Source organism: Bufo bufo, chromosome 8, assembly GCF_905171765.1.
Source record: "Bufo bufo chromosome 8, aBufBuf1.1, whole genome shotgun sequence".
NCBI classification, from domain to species: Eukaryota; Metazoa; Chordata; class Amphibia; order Anura; family Bufonidae; genus Bufo; species Bufo bufo.
Genome location: NC_053396.1, coordinates 4,059,768 through 4,080,481, shown reverse-complemented (window position 1 = coordinate 4,080,481; position 20,714 = coordinate 4,059,768). Strand labels below are relative to the sequence as shown.

The following is a 20,714-nucleotide window of genomic DNA, read 5'->3' as shown; positions in this document are numbered from 1 at the left end:
CTGTGTGGAGGAGTCGTGTACATTACATAGCTGTAGAATGAACGCTCATTCAGCCATTCTGGACCCCTCCATACACATACATGCTGGGTTTTGCCTCGTGTATATGTATTTTCAGTAGGGAGAGGCGAGGAAGCTGCTGCCAGACACCTGTCCTCTTCAGACTCCTTTGTCACCCTCCACCTTTATCTCCCTCATGGCTCCCCTGTCTCCCCTCCAGACTTTTTTTTGCTATCCACTTATCTTCCCTGTGAACAAAGTATCAGACATGTAGTAATCTAACAGCCCAATCTGTCTCTCCCCAGTATCTATCATCGGGGTACCCTCATATACGTTAGGTGGTTGGCCGTCCTCACATAATAAGCAGGATTGGTTGACGTTCATCTAAGTGTATGCTCTTCTTTACTACTGTCTATATTATAAAGCTTTACTTACAGAAAACCCCTGTGAGATAAGAACGTCGTTCATAATCACTTCTGTGCTTTAGGAGAACAGCTCCGCATCACTCATATAGCGCGAGGGCTGGACGCCGACGGCACCATGTGGTTCGATATTGTGATCAATGGATTTGTGCCAGAATCTCTTGCATCTTCTGATATAGTCCTTCAGGTAATGATGACATCATGAGCCCAGGATTGTGGGGGACGGGGCGCGACCAAATAGGGGGGTCTCGGCTTTTGCAGTATATTGGGTGTCATCTTATAACAAGCCGCGCACCTGTGTTGGCAGACATAATCATGACTAGAAAGTAAACTGGAATGTTTCTATTCATTGACTGTAAGCGGAAAATGGTGAGGAAAAAAACACAGTATATAAACTCCCTAAAAGCAGACAAACCCTTCAATCCATAACAAGAGGAACATATAAGCTCTGTGGAGATGTGGCCCTTAATAGGATTTAGAGCCAGGGCCCCACCCCTCTTCCCCGTGATACAAGTCCCCAGTACCAACCACTGCTGCAGTCCCACTATAACCTCCTTGGATCTAATGTACAGCCTTGTGTCTATCTCTTCCCCAGGAATTCACTGAGACCTATGTACAGACTGGAGCCGGACAGATCAACGCTTGGGCTTCACCGACCTTCACTAAGGACGGCAGTTTTCTGTCCCTTCGCTGTAACCACACAGTGGAGTACAATCCAAGCCTGGGCCGTCAGATGAAGAACACCCAGAGGCTGCACATCAACTCCATCCGATCCTCCTACCTTCCCGAACTGGAGGAACTGCAGTTTCAGCTCACGGCTTCACTTCAAGGAGGTAAATGAGCCGCTCGCTTCACTCTCCATTTTACATCGTTCTCCAGTTGAATGCAGGCTGCAGTGTAAAGAACTGAGGTTTTTATTCTGGTTGTCATGAGTCATGTCTATATGCGTCCATGTGAAAAGGGTCAGTACTGATCAGTCGTTAATACTTGTGGATCACGTCTTGTTTTTACTCTTCCAGGTTTGAATGGGGGAGCGTGTCCTGCCGGCTTTGTTCAGTCTGGAGACTCCTTCTGTACAGGTAAGGGCTTTGTATACAGAGATGTTGGGTGTTATCCTGCAATCTATCAATAGCAAGAGAGCAGTGTCTTCCCAGTGAGGGCCGCATCCATCCTGAGCATCTGGACTAATCAGGATCCACTGTTACTAACCTAAGTACTGTAAAATGTATGTAATCTAGAATTACATAGGACCTGATAGGGGACAGATTATCAGAAGTTCCAGATTATTGGACAGTCATACAATACATGAATAAAATTCACATGTGAAGGGACAGAACCTTCAAAACACAACATAAAATGACATCAGAATGAAGCGTAAAACCAATCTCTGCTTCACGGCTCCGTCCTCTGCTCATTTCCACCTTCCATTACAGTTCTGGATTATCAGACACTGAATTTTAGGAATACCTTGTAATGGAGGCATCTTAATGCTTTGCCCTCTCTCCTAGACATAGATGAGTGTGACCTCCGCCGCCCTTGCTCTCACACCTGCCAGAATATCCTGGGAGGCTTCAGCTGCTCCTGTCCCACAGGTTACACGCTGGCACTGGATAACCACAACTGCCGAGGTGAGTACCATGAGAGTTATACCTGCTGCAAACCTAATATGGCTCATGACGTTCTGTGCTTGCTGGCAGGAAATAGAAACATTCCTATTCACATACACAACATTGGTCCTGATACACTGCAATGAACCCTGCCCCTCTGTAGCTTGCACATGAGCAGAGCATGTTTTCAGTCTCTACATGTAAACAAGGCTGATATCATTCTCTGAAAGTAAGCAGAGATCTTAAACATGGACAAGAAATAAGAAACAGAAGATTATTAGAAAGATGCAGAACACTGTTTTTAATTTTTCACATTTATTTATTAATTTTTTGCACATTTTTTCTTCTTATAGATCTGGATGAATGCAGACTAGGAAGTCACCAGTGTCCCTCCGGCCAAGAATGTGTCAACACGCCCGGATCGTATCGCTGTCTTCTGCGCTGTGGACCCGGCTTTCGACCGAACGCTGAGGGGACATCCTGCGAGGGTATTAACCAGTGAAGGACAGAATTAGATTTTAGGGGGACAGCCAGCTCTAATAACAAGTGGAGGGGCTGCTGATGAAAAATAGTCTCCATTTACTACTTATGTATCTACAGGAATTATTTATTTTACTTATTTATGTAGAGCTGACATATTCCACAGCGCTGTACAGACATTCTCATCCCTTATATATCACTGACATATTCCACAGCGCTGTACAGACATTCTCATCCCTTATATATCACTGACATATTCCACAGCGCTCTACAGACATTCTCATCCCTTATATATCACTGACATATTCCACAGCGCTGTACAGACATTCTCATCCCTTATATATCACTGACATATTCCACAGTTCTGTACAGACATTCTCATCACTTATATATCACTGACATATTCCACAGCGCTGTACAGACATTCTCATCACTTATATATCACTGACATATTCCACAGCGCTGTACAGACATTCTCATCCCTTATACATCACTGACATATTCCACAGCGCTGTACAGACATTCCCATCACTTATATATCACTGATATATTCCACAGCGCTGTACAGACATTCTCATCCCTTATATATAATAAACATATTCCACAGCGCTGTACAGACATTCTCATCACTTATATATCACTGACATATTACACATCGCTGTACAGACATTCTCATCCCTTATACATCACTGACATATTCCACAGCGCTGTACAGACATTCCCATCACTTATATATCACTGACATATTCCACAGCGCTGTACAGACATTCTCATCACTTATATATCACTGACATATTCCACAGCTCTGTACAGACATTCTCATCACTTATATATCACTGACATATTCCACAGCGCTGTACAGACATTCCCATCACTTATATATCACTGACATATTCCACAGTGCTGTACAGACATTCTCATCACTTATATATCACTGACATATTCCACAGCGCTGTACAGACATTCTCATCCCTTATATATCACTGACATAATCCACAGCGCTGTACAGCTATTAGCATCACTTATATATCACTGACATATTCCACAGCGCTGTACAGACATTCTCATCCCTTATATATCACTGACATAATCCACAGCACTGTACAGACATTCTCATCAGTTATATATCACTGACATATTCCACAGCGCTGTACAGACATTCTCATCACTTATATATCACTGACATATTCCACAGCGCTGTACAGACATTCTCATCACTTATATATCACTGACATATCCCACAGCGCTGTACAGACATTCTCATCCCTTATATATAATAAACATATTCCACAGCGCTGTACAGACATTCTCATCACTTATATATCACTGACATATCCCACAGCGCTGTACAGACATTCTCATCACTTATATATCACTGACATATTCCACAGCTCTGTACAGACATTCTCATCACTTATATATCACTGACATATTCCACAGCGCTGTACAGACATTCCCATCACTTATATATCACTGACATATTCCACAGTGCTGTACAGACATTCTCATCACTTATATATCACTGACATATTCCACAGCGCTGTACAGACATTCTCATCCCTTATATATCACTGACATATCCCACAGCGCTGTACAGACATTCTCATCCCTTATATATCACTGACATATTCCACAGCTCTGTACAGACATTCTCATCCCTTATATATCACTGACATATTCCACAGCGCTGTACAGACATTCTCATCACTTCTATATCACTGACATATTCCACAGCGCTGTACAGACATTCTCATCACTTATATATCACTGACATATTCCACAGCTCTGTACAGACATTCCCATCACTTATATATCACTGACATATTCCACAGCGCTGTACAGACATTCCCATCACTTATATATCACTGACATATTCCACAGCGCTGTAAAGACATTCCCATCACTTATATATCCCTGACATATTCCACAGCGCTGTACAGACATTCTCATCACTTATATATCACTGACATATTCCACAGCGCTGTACAGACATTCTCATCACTTATATATCACTGACATATTCCACAGCGCTGTACAGACATTCTCATCACCTATATATCACTGACATATTCCACAGCGCTGTACAGACATTCTCATCACTTATATATCACTGACATATTCCACAGCGCTGTACAGACATTCTCATCACTTATATATCACTGACATATTCCACAGCGCTGTACAGACATTCTCATCCCTTATATATCACTGACATATTCCACAGCGCTGTACAGACATTCTCATCCCTTATATATCACTGACATATTTCACAGCGCTGTACAGACATTCTCATCCCTTATATATCACTGACATATTCCACAGCGCTGTACAGACATTCTCATCCCTTATATATCACTGACATATTCCACAGCGCTGTACAGACATTCTCATCCCTTATATATCACTGACATATTCCACAGCGCTGTACAGACATTCTCATCACTTATATATCACTGATATATTCCACAGCACTGTACAGACATTCTCATCACTTATATATCACTGACATATTCCACAGCGCTGTACAGACATTCTCATCACTGATATATCACTGACATATTCCACAGCGCTGTACAGACATTCTCATCACTTATATATCACTGACATATTCCACAGCGCTGTACAGACATTCTCATCACTTATATATCACTGACATATTCCACAGCGCTGTACAGACATTCTCATCCCTTATATATCACTGACATATTCCACAGCGCTGTACAGACATTCTCATCCCTTATATATCACTGACATATTCCACAGCGCTGTACAGACATTCTCATCACTTATATATCACTGATATATTCCACAGCACTGTACAGACATTCTCATCACTTATATATCACTGACATATTCCACAGCGCTGTACAGACATTCTCATCACTGATATATCACTGACATATTCCACAGCGCTGTACAGACATTCTCATCACTGATATATCACTGACATATTCCACAGCGCTGTACAGACATTCTCATCACTTATATATCACTGACATATTCCACAGCGCTGTACAGACATTCTCATCCCTTATATATCACTGACATATTCCACAGCGCTGTACAGACACTCATCCCTTATATATCACTGACATATTCCACAGCGCTGTACAGACATTCCCATCACTTATATATCACTGACATATTCCACAGCGCTGTACAGACATTCTCATCACTTATATATCACTGACATATTCCACAGCACTGTACAGACATTCTCATCACTTATATATCACTGACATATTCCACAGCGCTGTACAGACACTCATCCCTTATATATCACTGACATATTCCACAGCGCTGTACAGACATTCTCATCCCTTATATATCACTGACATATTCCACAGCGCTGTACAGACATTCTCACCACTTATATATCACTGACATAGTCCACAGCGCTGTACAGACATTCTCATCCCTTATATATCACTGACATATTCCACAGCACTGTACAGACATTCTCACCACTTATATATCACTGACATATTCCACAGCGCTGTACAGACATTCTCATCACTGATATATCACTGACATATTCCACAGCGCTGTACAGACATTCTCATCACTGATATATCACTGACATATTCCACAGCGCTGTACAGACATTCTCATCCCTTATATATCACTGACATATTCCACAGCGCTGTACAGACACTCATCCCTTATATATCACTGACATATTCCACAGCGCTGTACAGACATTCCCATCACTTATATATCACTGACATATTCCACAGCGCTGTACAGACATTCTCATCACTTATATATCACTGACATATTCCACAGCGCTGTACAGACATTCTCATCCCTTATATATCACTGACATATTCCACAGCGCTGTACAGACATTCTCACCACTTATATATCACTGACATAGTCCACAGCGCTGTACAGACATTCTCATCCCTTATATATCACTGACATATTCCACAGCACTGTACAGACATTCTCACCACTTATATATCACTGACATATTCCACAGCTCTGTACAGACATTCTCATCACTTATATATCACTGACATATTCCACAGCGCTGTACAGACATTCTCATCACTTATATATCACTGACATATTCCACAGCGCTGTACAGACATTCTCATCACTTATATATCACTGACATATTCCACAGCGCTGTACAGACATTCTCATCACTTATATATCACTGACATATTCCACAGCTCTGTACAGACATTCTCATCCCTTATATATCACTGACATATTCCACAGCGCTGTACAGACATTCTCATCCCTTATATATCACTGACATATTCCACAGCGCTGTACAGACATTCTCATCACTTATATATCATTGACATTTTCATCACTTATATAGAGCTCTCATATTCCACAAAGCTGTACAGACATTACCATTGCCCACTATCACCAGTGGGGCTCACATTCTAGATTCCCTATCAGTCTGTCTTTGGAGTGTGGGAGGAAACCAGAAAACCTGGAAGAACCCCACGCAGACACAGGGAGACTACAGACTCCATGCAGATGTTGCCCTTGGTCGGATTTGAACCTGGGACCTCAGTGCCAACCTCTGAGCCACCATGCTTCTGCTGCATGCAGGGTTGATGGCTATGAATTCTGTACCCTTCCCCCCTCTACATAGAAAAATATCAGTAGTCAAGTGTTGCTGGCAGTGAATGGAAATAATCGCTGTTCACATACATAGGCTCCTCACGTCCAGTTGATTCAGAGGCCGTTGTATCAGAGCTCTCTCTCTTGTAACAAGCCCTGTGCTTCTGTTAGACAACTTTAGCAGCTGCATGCAACTGAAAACCTGCACGGCCACGGCGGCCAGTGTCTGTATGATTTTGAAGGTATCTCTTTTTTTTATCTGCAGAATCGTGCTGCCATGGGTGGGAGAGGTTGGGTCATATGCGGCAGCAGCGTCGTCTAAATCCAGCCTCAGGATGCTATTACACATGCACAGTTCACTATTAATTGTTGGCTGCGTCTGGACATGAGATTATGTTAGCTTGCAAGTCCAGCAGTCCGCCAATTAGCAGTAAACCATGGGCGCTACTTGTGACCACTTAGGAACCTTTTACACGGGCCGAGGATTTATCAGGAATGAAGATTCCTACAAATGCTCATTCCTAATAACTCACCTGTGTAAAGGTGCCGCTGGACACCCTGCAAATGGGTAAAAACAATGGTATGTCAGGCGACCACACCTTTCCTGCAGCGCATTGCTGTATAAACAGGGGATGTGCTGCCGACAATGCACTAAGTGAATGGAGGATGAATGATCTTTATAACGGTCATTTGTCCCCCATTCATATTGTATCCAGCTGTGTGAAAGGCCCTTTTATATCGGTGCTTGTTTCTAGCTGGCATCGGCCAATGTAAGAGGACACTTACACCCATAGCACCCTTTAATTGTAAACATGAATGTTTCTGTTCACTGACAGCAAGCAGAAATCTTGAACATAGAGAGGGATTGAAGCATAAAATGGATGTGAAAGTTGCAAAACTTTAAGCTCATCTCCTATTAGTGAGAGTTAGAGTTAGTGGTGGTAAGGGCAGCATCTAAACTGGCACTGCCCTACGTATGAGTCACCACCATGTCTGATTGTGTTGTACCCTGAATTGTTCTTTCTTCTAGATGTCGACGAGTGCAGCCAATCATCTCCCTGCCAGCAGCGGTGCCTGAACACCATTGGCTCGTACCACTGTGCATGTGACCCCGGCTATGAAATGAAAGGCACCCGGTGTATAGGTGAGTGGGGTTCCTGCTTGGATCCATGACCACAGTATCCCATATGCTGTCCCCATCAGGTTTTCTGCTTTCATTGATGTAAGACTTTTTGCTTTCAGTGAATATAAACACTTTTTTATATCCACATCCTGACCCAATACTCCTCACAGCTGAGGGTTTGCTACAAATGTATCCAGTCAAGACAATCCTCTGTGAACTGCACACTTCAGCAGCACACGTATTTCTACTGTCCTTATAGTTTGCTACAATGTGTCAGGGCAGGTACAATGTTTTTTAATCTGGAGCCCAAGCTGTTTACCTCAGTCTTGACTAGACTGGATACAACTGTAACAAACCCTCAGCTGTGAGTATTCATATTCGATCAGCACAGTTTTCTGCTGTTGGATTCTGGTTGCAGTATTTTGCATTGAATTTCATATAATATCAAAATACCACTTTAGTTTTTTTCTCCTGAATCATGTTACATAGTTATATAGCGGTTTTTTTTAACATTAGTTACATAGCTTTTTTAAAAGGGCCATCAGCTTACCCGACCTGTTCGTCCTGAGAATGTAATTTGTTTATTATTATCCATGCCCATTGGGACTTAATCGTCTGCTCTCATTGCTGTCAGATATAAATGAGTGTCTTCGAGGAGTTTGCCTGCCTCAGCAACAGTGTAGAAATACCCTTGGAAGTTACCAGTGTATCGACAACTGTCCAGCGGGGACCACGCGATCAGAGTCTGGAACCTGCAATGGTGAGTGGAGGCTGTGAGAAATAACAGCAGTTTTCTTAGATGCCCTAATATTTAGTTATTATCACAGACAAAGCCCCCTAGTGTAGTACTACAGATAACAGAGGCATCGCTCTCTAGTGTAGTACTACAGATAACAGACATCGCTCTCTAGTGTAGTACTGCGGATAATAGACATCGCTCTCTAGTGTAGTACTACAGATAACAGACATCACTCTCTAGTGTAGTACTGCGGATACTCTCTAGTGTAGTACTGCGGATAACAGACATCGCTCTCTAGTGTAGTACTGCGGATAACAGACATCGCTCTCTAGTGTAGTACTACAGATAACAGACATCGCTCTCTAGTGTAGTACTGCGGATAATAGACATCGCTCTCTAGTGTAGTACTACAGATAACAGACATCGCTCTCTAGTGTAGTACTGCGGATAACAGACATCGCTCTCTAGTGTAGTACTGTGGATAATAGACATCGCTCTCTAGTGTAGTACTACAGATAACAGACATCACTCTCTAGTGTAGTACTGCGGATACTCTCTAGTGTAGTACTGCGGATAACAGACATCGCTCTCTAGTGTAGTACTGCGGATACTCTCTAGTGTAGTACTGCGGATAACAGACAATCGCTCTCTAGTGTAGTACTGCGGATAACAGACAATCGCTCTCTAGTGTAGTACTGCGGATACTCTCTAGTGTAGTACTGCGGATAACAGACATCGCTCTCTAGTGTAGTACTACAGATGACAGAGGCATCGCTCTCTAGTGTAGTACTGCGGATAACAGACATCGCTCTCTAGTGTAGTACTGCGGATACTCTCTAGTGTAGTACTGCGGATAACAGACATCGCTCTCTAGTGTAGTACTGCAGATACTCTCTAGTGTAGTACTGCGGATAACAGACATCACCCTCTAGTGTAGTACTGCGGATACTCTCTAGTGTAGTACTGCGGATAACAGACATCGCTCTCTAGTGTAGTACTGCAGATACTCTCTAGTGTAGTACTGCGGATAACAGACATCACCCTCTAGTGTAGTACTACAGATAACAGACATCGCTCTCTAGTGTAGTACTGCGGATACTCTCTAGTGTAGTACTGCGGATAACAGACATCGCTCTCTAGTGTAGTACTGCAGATACTCTCTAGTGTAGTACTGCGGATAACAGACATCACTCTCTAGTGTAGTACTACAGATAACAGACATCGCTCTCTAGTGTAGTACTACAGATAACAGACATCGCTCTCTAGTGTAGTACTGCGGATACTCTCTAGTGTAGTACTGCGGATAACAGACATCGCTCTCTAGTGTAGTACTACAGATAACAGACATCGCTCTCTAGTGTAGTACTACAGATAACAGACATCGCTCTCTAGGGTAGTACTGCGGATTACAGGCATCGCTCTCTAGTGTAGTACTACGGATAACAGACGTCGCCCTCTAGTGTAGTACTACAGATAACAGACATCGCTCTCTAGTATAGTACTGCGTATAACAGGCATCGCTCTCTAGTGTAGTACTACGGATAACAGACATCGCTCTCTAGTGTAGTACTGCGGATAACAGGCATCGCTCTCTAGTGTAGTACTGCGGATAACAGACATCGCTCTCTAGTGTAGTACTACAGATAACAGACATCGCTCTCTAGTGTAGTACTACAGATAACAGACATCACTCTCTAGTGTAGTACTGCGGATACTCTCTAGTGTAGTACTGCGGATAACAGACATCGCTCTCTAGTGTAGTACTACAGATAACAGACATCGCTCTCTAGTGTAGTACTACAGATAACAGACATCGCTCTCTAGTGTAGTACTACAGATAACAGACATTGCCCTCTAGTGTAGTACTACAGATAACAGACATCGCTCTCTAGTGTAGTACTGCGGATAACAGACATCGCTCTCTAGTGTAGTACTACAGATAACAGACATCACTCTCTAGTGTAGTACTGCGGATACTCTCTAGTGTAGTACTGCGGATAACAGACATCGCTCTCTAGTGTAGTACTACAGATGACAGACATCGGTCTCTAGTGTAGTACTGCGGATACTCTCTAGTGTAGTACTACAGATAACAGACATCGCTCTCTAGTGTAGTACTACAGATGACAGACATCGGTCTCTAGTGTAGTACTGCGGATACTCTCTAGTGTAGTACTACAGATAACAGACATCGCTCTCTAATCTAGTACTACAGATAACAGACATCGCTCTCTAGTGTAGTACTACAGATAACAGACATCGCCCTCTAGTGTAGTACTACAGATAACAGACATCGCTCTCTAGTATAGTACTGCGGATAACAGACATCGCCCTCTAGTGTAGTACTGCAGATAACAGACATCGCTCTCTAGTATAGTACTGCGGATAACAGACATCGCTCTCTAGTGTAGTACTACAGATAACAGACATCGCTCTCTAGTGTAGTACTGCGGATACTCTCTAGTGTAGTACTGCGGATAACAGACATCGCTCTCTAGTGTAGTACTACAGATGACAGGCATTGCTCTCTACTGTAGTACTGCGGATAACAGACATCGCTCTATCGCTCTCTAGTATAGTACTGCGGATAACAGGCATCGCTCTCTAGTGTAGTACTACGGATAACAGACGTCGCCCTCTAGTGTAGTACTACAGATAACAGGCATTGCTCTAGTGTAGTACTACAGATAACAGACATCGCTCTCTAGTGTAGTACTGCGGATAACAGACATCGCTCTCTAGTGTAGTACTACAGATAACAGGCATTGCTCTAGTGTAGTACTGCGGATAACAGGCATCGCTCTCTAGTGTAGTACTGCGGATAACAGACATCGCTCTCTAGTGTAGTACTACAGATAACAGACATCGCTCTCTAGTGTAGTACTGCGGATAACAGGCATCGCTCTCTAGTGTAGTACTACGGATAACAGACATCGCTCTCTAGTGTAGTACTACGGATAACAGATGTCGCTTTCTAGTGTAGTACTACAGATAACAGACATCGCTCTCTAGTATAGTACTGCGGATAACAGGCATCGCTCTCTAGTATAGTACTGCGGATAACAGGCATCGCTCTCTAGTCTAGTACTACGGATAACACAGACATCGCTCTCTAGTGTAGTACTACAGATAACAGGCATCACTCTCTAGTGTAGTACTACAGATAACAGACATTGCTTTCTAGTGTAGTACTGCAGATAACAGACATTGCTTTCTAGTGTAGTACTGCAGATAACAGACATCGCTCTCTAGTGTAATACTACTGGTAACACAGATATCGCCGTCTAGTGTAGTACTACAGAAAACAGACATCCCCTCCTAATGTAGTACTACAGATAAGACATCGCTCTCTAGTGTAGTACTATAGATAACACTGCTCTCTAGTGTAGTACTACAGATAACAGAGGCATCGCTCTCTAGTGTAGTACTACAGATAAGACATCGCTCTCTAGTGTAGTACTACAGATAAGACATCCCCTCCTAGTGTAGTACTACAGATAACCGAGGCATCGCTCTCTAGTGTAGTACTACAAATAACAGAGGCATCGCTCTCTAGTGTAGTACTACAGATAACAGACATCGCTCTCTAGTGTAGTACTACAGATAACAGACATCGCTCTCTAGTGTAGTACTACAGATAACAGACATCGCTCTCTAGTGTAGTACTACAGATAAGACATCCCCTCCTAGTGTAGTACTACAGATAACAGACATCGCTCTCTAGTGTAGTACTACAGATAACAGACATCGCTCTCTAGTGTAGTACTACAGATAACAGACATCGCTCTCTAGTGTAGTACTACAGATAACAGACATCGCTCTCTAGTGTAGTACTACAGATAACAGACATCGCTCTCTAGTGTAGTACTACAGATAACCGAGTCATCGCTCTCTAGTGTAGTACTACAAATAACAGAGGCATCGCTCTCTAGTGTAGTACTACAGATAACAGACATCGCTCTCTAGTGTAGTACTACAGATAACAGACATCACTCTCTAGTGTAGTACTACAGATAACAGACATCGCTCTCTAGTGTAGTACTACAAATAACAGAGGCATCGCTCTCTAGTGTAGTACTACAGATAACAGACATCGCTCTCTAGTGTAGTACTACAAATAACCGAGGCATCGCTCTCTAGTGTAGTACTACAAATAACCGAGGCATCGCTCTCTAGTGTAGTACTACAGATAAGACATCCCCCCTAGTGTAGTACTACAGATAAGACATCCCCTCCTAGTGTAGTACTACAGATAACAGACATCGCTCTCTAGTGTAGTACTACAGAAAACCGAGGCATCGCTCTCTAGTGTAGTACTACAGATAACAGAGGCATCGCTGTCTAGTGTAGTACTACAGATAAGACATCGCTCTCTAGAGTAATATATAGAGTGTGAACTGTGTCCTGTGAATTGCGTACTTTGTGTCGTGTAGGGTTAATTCTTCCCTGAGCCTGTGTCTGATTACCAGGTGGTCAGGGCTCTTATCACCCTGCTGTTTAGACCTGTGTGTCCTGGGGTTCAGTCTGTCTCCACGAATGCTGTGTGCAGGGTGCATGCTCCTGACCAGTGTGGTCAGCCTGGTTATTCATCAATGTCTCCATGTCCTAGGCCAATGGTGGCGTACCTATGCCACGGGTGCCAGAGGGGGCACTCAGAGCCCTCTCTATGGGCACCCGCAAAGTCTATAGTTTACCAATATGCCTTAGACCTTTCCCGCATTCTCCAGCGCAGGGCGCACTATGTACGGCACAGGCAGCGCAGGGCGCACTATGTACGGCACAGGCAGCGCAGGGCGCACTATGTACGGCACAGGCAGCGCAGGGTGCACTATGTACGGCGCAGGCAGCGCAGGGGGCACTATGTACGGCGCAGGCAGCGCAGGGCGCACTATGTACGGCGCAGGCAGCGCAGGGCGCACTATGTACGGCGCAGGCAGCGCAGGGCGCACTATGTACGGCGCAGGCAGCACTATGTACGGCGCAGGCAGCGCAGGGCGCACTATGTACGGCACAGGCAGCGCAGGGCGCACTATGTACGGCACAGGCAGCGCAGGGCGCACTATGTACGGCACAGGCAGCGCAGGGCGCACTATGTACGGCACAGGCAGCGCACTGAATGCAGGCAGGATATCCTAGCTAATGATAAAGTACATGGAAGATATACTATACTGGACTGTAGTATTCAGGGAAAATTGTTGGCACTTTACTATAAATAAGTGGGTTTTGGGTTGTAGTTTGGGCCCTCGGTCTCTATAAGGTTCACCATCACTGTCCTAGTCTGTTTGGGAACACCATGCTCCCCATTCCGCATGGGTTCCAGGCTATGTACCACGTTTCTATGTTGCTGTGTCTCAGTATGTTTTATGTTACTATGTCTTCGTTTGTCCTCATCGGTCTGCGTGCACCATGCATCAGTTCCGCATGGGTTCCTGGCAATGTTCTTATCTTTCCATGTTCGCCATGTTCCGTGTATGCTTTTTTTCATGGGTTCCTGGCTGTGGTTCTCTCCATTATCCTGTATCCTGGTCTTCTCTCTGAACAGTGTTCTGTTTTCTGTGCCTGCATTGCTGGTGCCTTGCTCCAGCATCTGTTTCCTTGCAGGTCAGCTGCCAAGTGTACCGGGACCATCCCAGGAGGTGGCGGTCCGGTTGCCCCCCTACAGCGAAGACCAGATCCCTGTATAGGGATTAAAGGGTGAAAACCAGAGGGGGGCACTGGAATAAGTCAAACCGGTCACTCTGCCCAGTGGTCACTTCTGCCAGTGATCGTACAGCGTGCTCTGCTAGGTTATCCGCTGTTCATCCTGGTTACGGTTCCTTCCGGGCCTGGTTTATTCAGATTGTTTGTTGGTGTTTTCATTTTGGCTTCCTTCCTGTGGTGTCTGTTCTGCAAGCACTGGAGATGTTCAGGGGCTCTCCTGATCGACTCTGTTGTGATGTCTCCAGGGGTTCTAGTGACCCCCGAACATGACAATATGATGACATTAATTGGCACGAATTATGGATCGATAAACAAAGCGGCGATCGTTAGCTGTAATAACCTAGCATTAGGCAATCACTCGTCTGTGTAAAGGGTCGGCTCACCTGGAGAACTTGTATGGTTGCTGCTGGTGGAGATCAGTCCAGCAATGTCCAGTATCTGCAGTCCGATGGATTGGTCACCGTTTCTCCTTTACTTTCCCAGATGTAGATGAATGTCGCGATGGGTCCCACATGTGTCGCTACAACCAGCTGTGTGAGAACACCATGGGGGGATACCGCTGCACATGTCCGCGGGGGTACAGGTCCCAGGGTGTCGGGAGACCGTGTCTAGGTAAGTCTAATGACTGGAAGGAGGGGCGGATTCTCTGAGGCCTTGGGTTTTGGAGAATGTACACAATGTCGTACTCTGAAATCTTCACTTTTCCTTGCGCCTAGATATAAATGAGTGCCAACAGGTGCCCAGACCCTGCGCGTATCAGTGCCAAAACCTAGCCGGCAGCTACAAGTGCCTGTGCCCGCCTGGCAAACAGCTTCTAGGGGATGGACGCTCATGTGCAGGACTGGAGAGGCTGGGCAATAGCTCCGGCATTGGTATCACTGGAGCCCAGTTTGAGCGACCGATAACCAATGGACGTATTCACGGGAACAATGTCTACACCTGGCTGTCCTTCAGCCAAAACGGCAACCTCATCGGCCAAAGCAGCACGGGCCGGTGCCAGACGGGATTTATCCGCAGGAACGGGGCTTGTACAGGTAAATAGAGAGATCTGTGGTAGGGCCCATGCACATGACCGTATTTATGGGTCCGCATCCGTTCCGCAATTTTGCAGACCCATTAATTTAAATGGGGCCGCAATAGATGCGGACAGCACCCGTGTGCTGTCCACATCTGCACTTCCGTTCTTGTCCTTTTCTTGTCTGTAATTGTGGACAAGAATAGGCATTTCTTCCATAGGACTGGCGATGTGCGTTCTGCAAAATGTGAAATGCACATGGGCTGGTATCCGTGTTTTGCAGATCTGCAATTTGCGCACCGCAAAACACATACAGCCGTCTGAATGGGCCCTTATTCTGAGCGATACGTAATATAATAGAAATTATTATTCATGTGGGGGGAGGTCAGGGGCTCACGTTCTGTTCCCTTTCTCCAGATATCGATGAATGCCACCAGCGGAACCCCTGCCAGCACGAATGCCGAAACACAGAGGGCAGCTACCAGTGTCTGTGCCCATCAGGGTACCGGCTGCTGCCCAACAACAGGAACTGCCAAGGTAAGTGCCAAAGAATCAGTGCAGCCCATTGCGCCAGAGCCCCATGTGTGATTATCGGAGAGAAGCCAGGAGTGCATGTAACCGGGAAAGTGATCCACAGTAGTACAGAGTATTTCAGGTAAGACGTGTACAGATCTTGTGAGAGGTCACAGACAGAGTTAAAGGATCATCCAGCAGCACAGAGTATTTCAGGAGACGTATTACATATTGCACTCCTTTCCTTCTACTTATACCTTGTTGTAAGCTGAGATGATGGATGATTAATAAGTATTGTAATCTTTACTCTGCCCTCATTCTCCAGACATTGATGAATGTGCAGAGCAGAGGATCAGCTGTGGACCCAACCAGATGTGTTTCAACACCAGAGGAGGCTACCAGTGTCTGGACACCCCCTGCCCTGCGACGTACACAAAGGGCCCCAGCCCAGGGTAAGACCCACAGCGTCTGCACAAAACTTTGCTCTGCTGCTTTACATTATGAAAAGTGACAGGCTTGCTGACTGTTTCCAATAACAGTCAGCAGAATACTGAGTGCAGCTCTGGAGTATAATACTGGATGTAACTCAGAATCCGTACAGGATAAGTAATGTATGTACACAGTGACTGCACCAGCAGAACAGTGAGTGCAGCTCTGGAGTATAATACTGGATGTAACTCAGAATCCGTACAGGATAAGTAATGTATGTACACAGTGACTGCACCAGCAGAACAGTGAGTGCAGCTCTGGAGTATAATACAGGATGTAACTCAGGATCAGTACAGAATAAGTAATGTATGTACACAGTGACTGCACCAGGAGAATAGTGAGTGCAGCTCTGGAGTATAATACAGGATGTAACTCAGGATCAGTACAGGATAAGTAATGTATGTACACAGTGACTGCACCAGCAGAACAGTGAGTGCAGCTCTGGAGTATAATACAGGATGTAACTCAGGATCAGTACAGAATAAGTAATGTATGTACACAGTGACTGCACCAGGAGAATAGTGAGTGCAGCTCTGGAGTATAATACAGGATGTAACTCAGGATCAGTAATGTATGTACACGGTGTCTGCACCAGCAGAATAGTGAGTTCAGCTCTGGGGTATAATACAGGATGTAACTATGGATCAGTACAGGATAAGTAATGTATGTACACAGTGACTGCACCAGCAGAATAGTGAGTGCAGCTCTGGAGTATAATACAGGATGTAACTCGGGATCAGTACAGCATAAGTAATGTATGTACACAGTGATTGCACCAGCAGAATAGTGAGTGCAGCTCTGGGGTATAATACAGGATGTAACTCGGGATCAGAGAGGATTAAATAATAATGGGAAATGATGAATTGTCGCTCCCTCCTCCTATAGGATCTGCTATCGCCGGTGTCTCACAGACTGCAGTTCGGGCGGCCCTTATACCTTGCAGTACAAGCTTCTGACCTTGCCTTTCGGGATACCTCCAAATCAAGATGTTGTCCGCCTCAGTGCCTTTTCCGAAGGTGGTGTGCTTCAAAACCAAACCAGCTTCACGGCCCTGGAGCAGAATTCGGGCAGCCCCTTTGCTCTCCGTGATGATGGAGGCCATGGTATCATCTACACCTTGCGCTCACTGGACACTTCAGGGATTTACCGACTAAAAGTGCAAGCGGCGTCTCATAGTGAACAGCAGGGGTTACGGTATCAGAACGTCTTCATCATTTACATCTCTGTCTCTCCATATCCTTACTGATCCCAAAGCCACAAGCTGGACAGTCAAAAACCTATTGAACTGCGACCATGGAGCCACCGTCTGAATACTCCCGACCTCCTCCATGTAAAATCTAGTAACTGACTGATGGTTTTTATTTTATATACAGTGCCAGTAGCAATAATGGGTCCTGCCCAGACTGTAAGGTGCCCGCCCTCTCCTGCCAGTCATTGAGACTATTAATATGTGCCAGTCATAGGACTGGGGGTCGGGCACCTCCCTGCAGCAGACGAGGCTGCCCTCCAATGATGGCGGGCATTTGGTGCTATTGTAAATCCTGCATTCAGACCCTTCTACACAGTGATGGAGGTAGACAGTACATGTGGAGCTCTTGATACTGCTGCTGCTGACACCCGTGCCTCTCTCAGGGAGTTTTTATGTCTTTCTGTGCACACAGCCCACCCCCCCTTTACTAGGTCGTGTCATCACTCTGTACCTGCACAGAATAGAAGGGCCCTTGTACATTTACTAATGTTGCTCTGGTTCTCTGGGGTAGCCTTCTGCAGGTACAACCGACCCAGAGGAAAGAGGGTGAGGGGATGTCTGAGGAAGACCCTTTACTTCTCATGCACCTCAAGGAAGCTGCATGGGCTGCACGCCCCATAGGAGCCCAGTGGAGAAAGGGTCCCATAACTGTCCTACAGTGTTCACCAAGCTGTGGCTCTCCAGCTGTTGTACAACTACAGCTCCCATCATTCCAATGCTTCGACAGCCTGCAAGCTATCAGGGCATGATGTCAGTTGTAGTTATGCAACAGGTGGCGAGCCACAGGTTGGAGATACCGTTATGTAGTAGGGGACTAGGCATTGCTGCAAATCAGGGAGTGGGGGCACTGGTCTATGTTATGGGGGGGGTGCAGGACAGGAATTCATTTTAGTAATTATACTAAGTGTATGAGACTTCTGGCGAATGCATTACATTATTTACTGATGGATTATTTATTTTTATGTCCCAATAAAGTATTTTATACGGTTTGTTACTGTAACGGATCTCCTGGCACCCGGGTACCTGCGTTGAGAGTGCTCCTAGTGCTCCCCGAGGACTCCAAGCACTCCGCTCTACACCAAAACCACCACAGGAACCAGGAACAGCTCTTACAAGAGCTAGTAGTTATAGCCAGGGGAGTATAGCAAATCTTCAGCGTATAGCAATCCCCAGTGTCGATCAGTTACCCAAACACCAGCCTCAACATGATGAAGGGTAAAACAAGAACTCTTTATTGAACACACAGCATTGACTTATATACACATGACATGGCAGCCAATCCTGTACAGTTTAAACACAAAACTAACCCTATTCAACAAACACAATGGCATTGTCTTTGACGCAATTAACTAACACAATGGCATTGTCTTTGACGCAATTAACTAACACAATGGCATTGTCTGTGACACAATTAACTAACACAATGGCATGGTCTGTGACGCAATTAACTAACACAATGGCATGGTCTGTGACGCAATTAACAAAATACAATTACCAAACATAATGGGCTAACTTAATCACTCACAGGCAGAAAACACACATTTTTCCCAAAACACAGAAAACACCTCAAAACCCCACATATCCCCATAATGTATACATCCATGGATAGTGTACAGCGCTATGGAATGAATGGCGCTTTAATAATAAATAATAATAATAATAATAGCTCTGATCTGGGTGAACAACATATCCAAAAATCACCCAGATCCGAGCAGGGGTTCCCGAATTCCATGGAAGTCACATTTGGCCAACCGCAAGCATGGCTTTCCTGCCCAAAACAGTTCCACAGATTTAAGCTGTGCGGCCGGTCTGTCTTCTTCTTAAAAGTTAGTGTATGGGCCATAATCCTGAGGCAAGAAGCTGGCAAACAGGCCCCTCCAAAACCCAGTGGCGAGGTTAGTTTCGCCACACATCTCCCCCTCCCAAGGAAGACTAACCAGATACCTGACCTCACGCCGGTCGGTATTTGAGTTAGTCTGGCAGTCCACCCACAACCAAATACTGGACCTGTTGAATTTGGTAGCCTGTCTCTGTCCAGTGAGTCCACCAAGGTTATGTTGGTAGCTGATACTCCCGGTCTCTGTGTTGCTCCCTGGCTTGGGGTGGAGGTTGCTTTGTGGGCAGGGATCAGCGGTACTCTGCCCTGGTGCCAGCGCTACCACGGAAGAAGCCTGGTTGGAGCCTGGTTGTTGGAGGGGGGAAACCGACTGTCTCCCCTTTGGATACCCAGCTCTGCTGCTGGAGGGGGAGACCAACTGTCTCCCCTTTGGCTAAACAGCCCTGTTGTTGGGGGACAGGACCGACTGTCCCTACCCCTGTGCTGTAAGTGCAGAGACCACGGTCCCATCTGCACTATTGTGGGGGCTTACTGTCTCCCCCTGGTAAGTTAAGCTGCCGCTGGGGAGAGGGGGTAACGAGCTCTTCTCCCATACATACTTCCAGCCGCTGGGGAGGGCGATCGACCGTCTCCGCTCCCAATACAGTATCCAGCTGCTGGGGAAAGGAGACTGGGCTCTCTATTCCCTGCTGGACACTCTGCTGCTGGGGGACAGGACCGACTGTCTCTGCCCCCTGTAACTCAGCCTGCCGCTGGGGAATGGAGACTGGGCTCCCAATTCCCTGCAGGACCGGTGGAGAGACCTCGGTCCCATCTCCACCAGCCCCCTGGGGTTCTTCCCAGTAAACCTCCACAATATCTTCCCAGCTGAAGAGGTCTGGATCCGGGTCTGTCACTCTGCTCTCCTGCTGAGCCTTCTCACTGGAGTGGAACAGCTGCTGGTAGTCCTGTTCCAGCTC

At 45.5% G+C, this 20,714-nt stretch overlaps 1 protein-coding gene across 2 annotated transcripts in view; it reads left to right on the top strand.

Moving 5' to 3' along the window:
• The window catches only part of HMCN2 (hemicentin 2), a 112,111-nt gene extending 93,218 nt beyond the window's left edge, over nucleotides 1–18,893 (top strand). For both annotated transcript variants that reach the window (XM_040406461.1, XM_040406462.1), the window contains exons 79-90: nucleotides 485–606; nucleotides 1,015–1,252; nucleotides 1,439–1,498; nucleotides 1,928–2,047; nucleotides 2,380–2,514; nucleotides 8,121–8,234; nucleotides 8,848–8,973; nucleotides 15,136–15,264; nucleotides 15,369–15,686; nucleotides 16,085–16,204; nucleotides 16,506–16,632; nucleotides 17,555–18,893. In XM_040406461.1, coding sequence (XP_040262395.1) covers nucleotides 485–606; nucleotides 1,015–1,252; nucleotides 1,439–1,498; nucleotides 1,928–2,047; nucleotides 2,380–2,514; nucleotides 8,121–8,234; nucleotides 8,848–8,973; nucleotides 15,136–15,264; nucleotides 15,369–15,686; nucleotides 16,085–16,204; nucleotides 16,506–16,632; nucleotides 17,555–17,915 — 1,970 coding nt within the window. In that variant the 3' untranslated portion in view covers nucleotides 17,916–18,893. The remainder of the gene's footprint in view (nucleotides 1–484; nucleotides 607–1,014; nucleotides 1,253–1,438; nucleotides 1,499–1,927; nucleotides 2,048–2,379; nucleotides 2,515–8,120; nucleotides 8,235–8,847; nucleotides 8,974–15,135; nucleotides 15,265–15,368; nucleotides 15,687–16,084; nucleotides 16,205–16,505; nucleotides 16,633–17,554) is intronic.
• The last annotated feature ends 1,821 nt before the right edge of the window (nucleotides 18,894–20,714 follow it).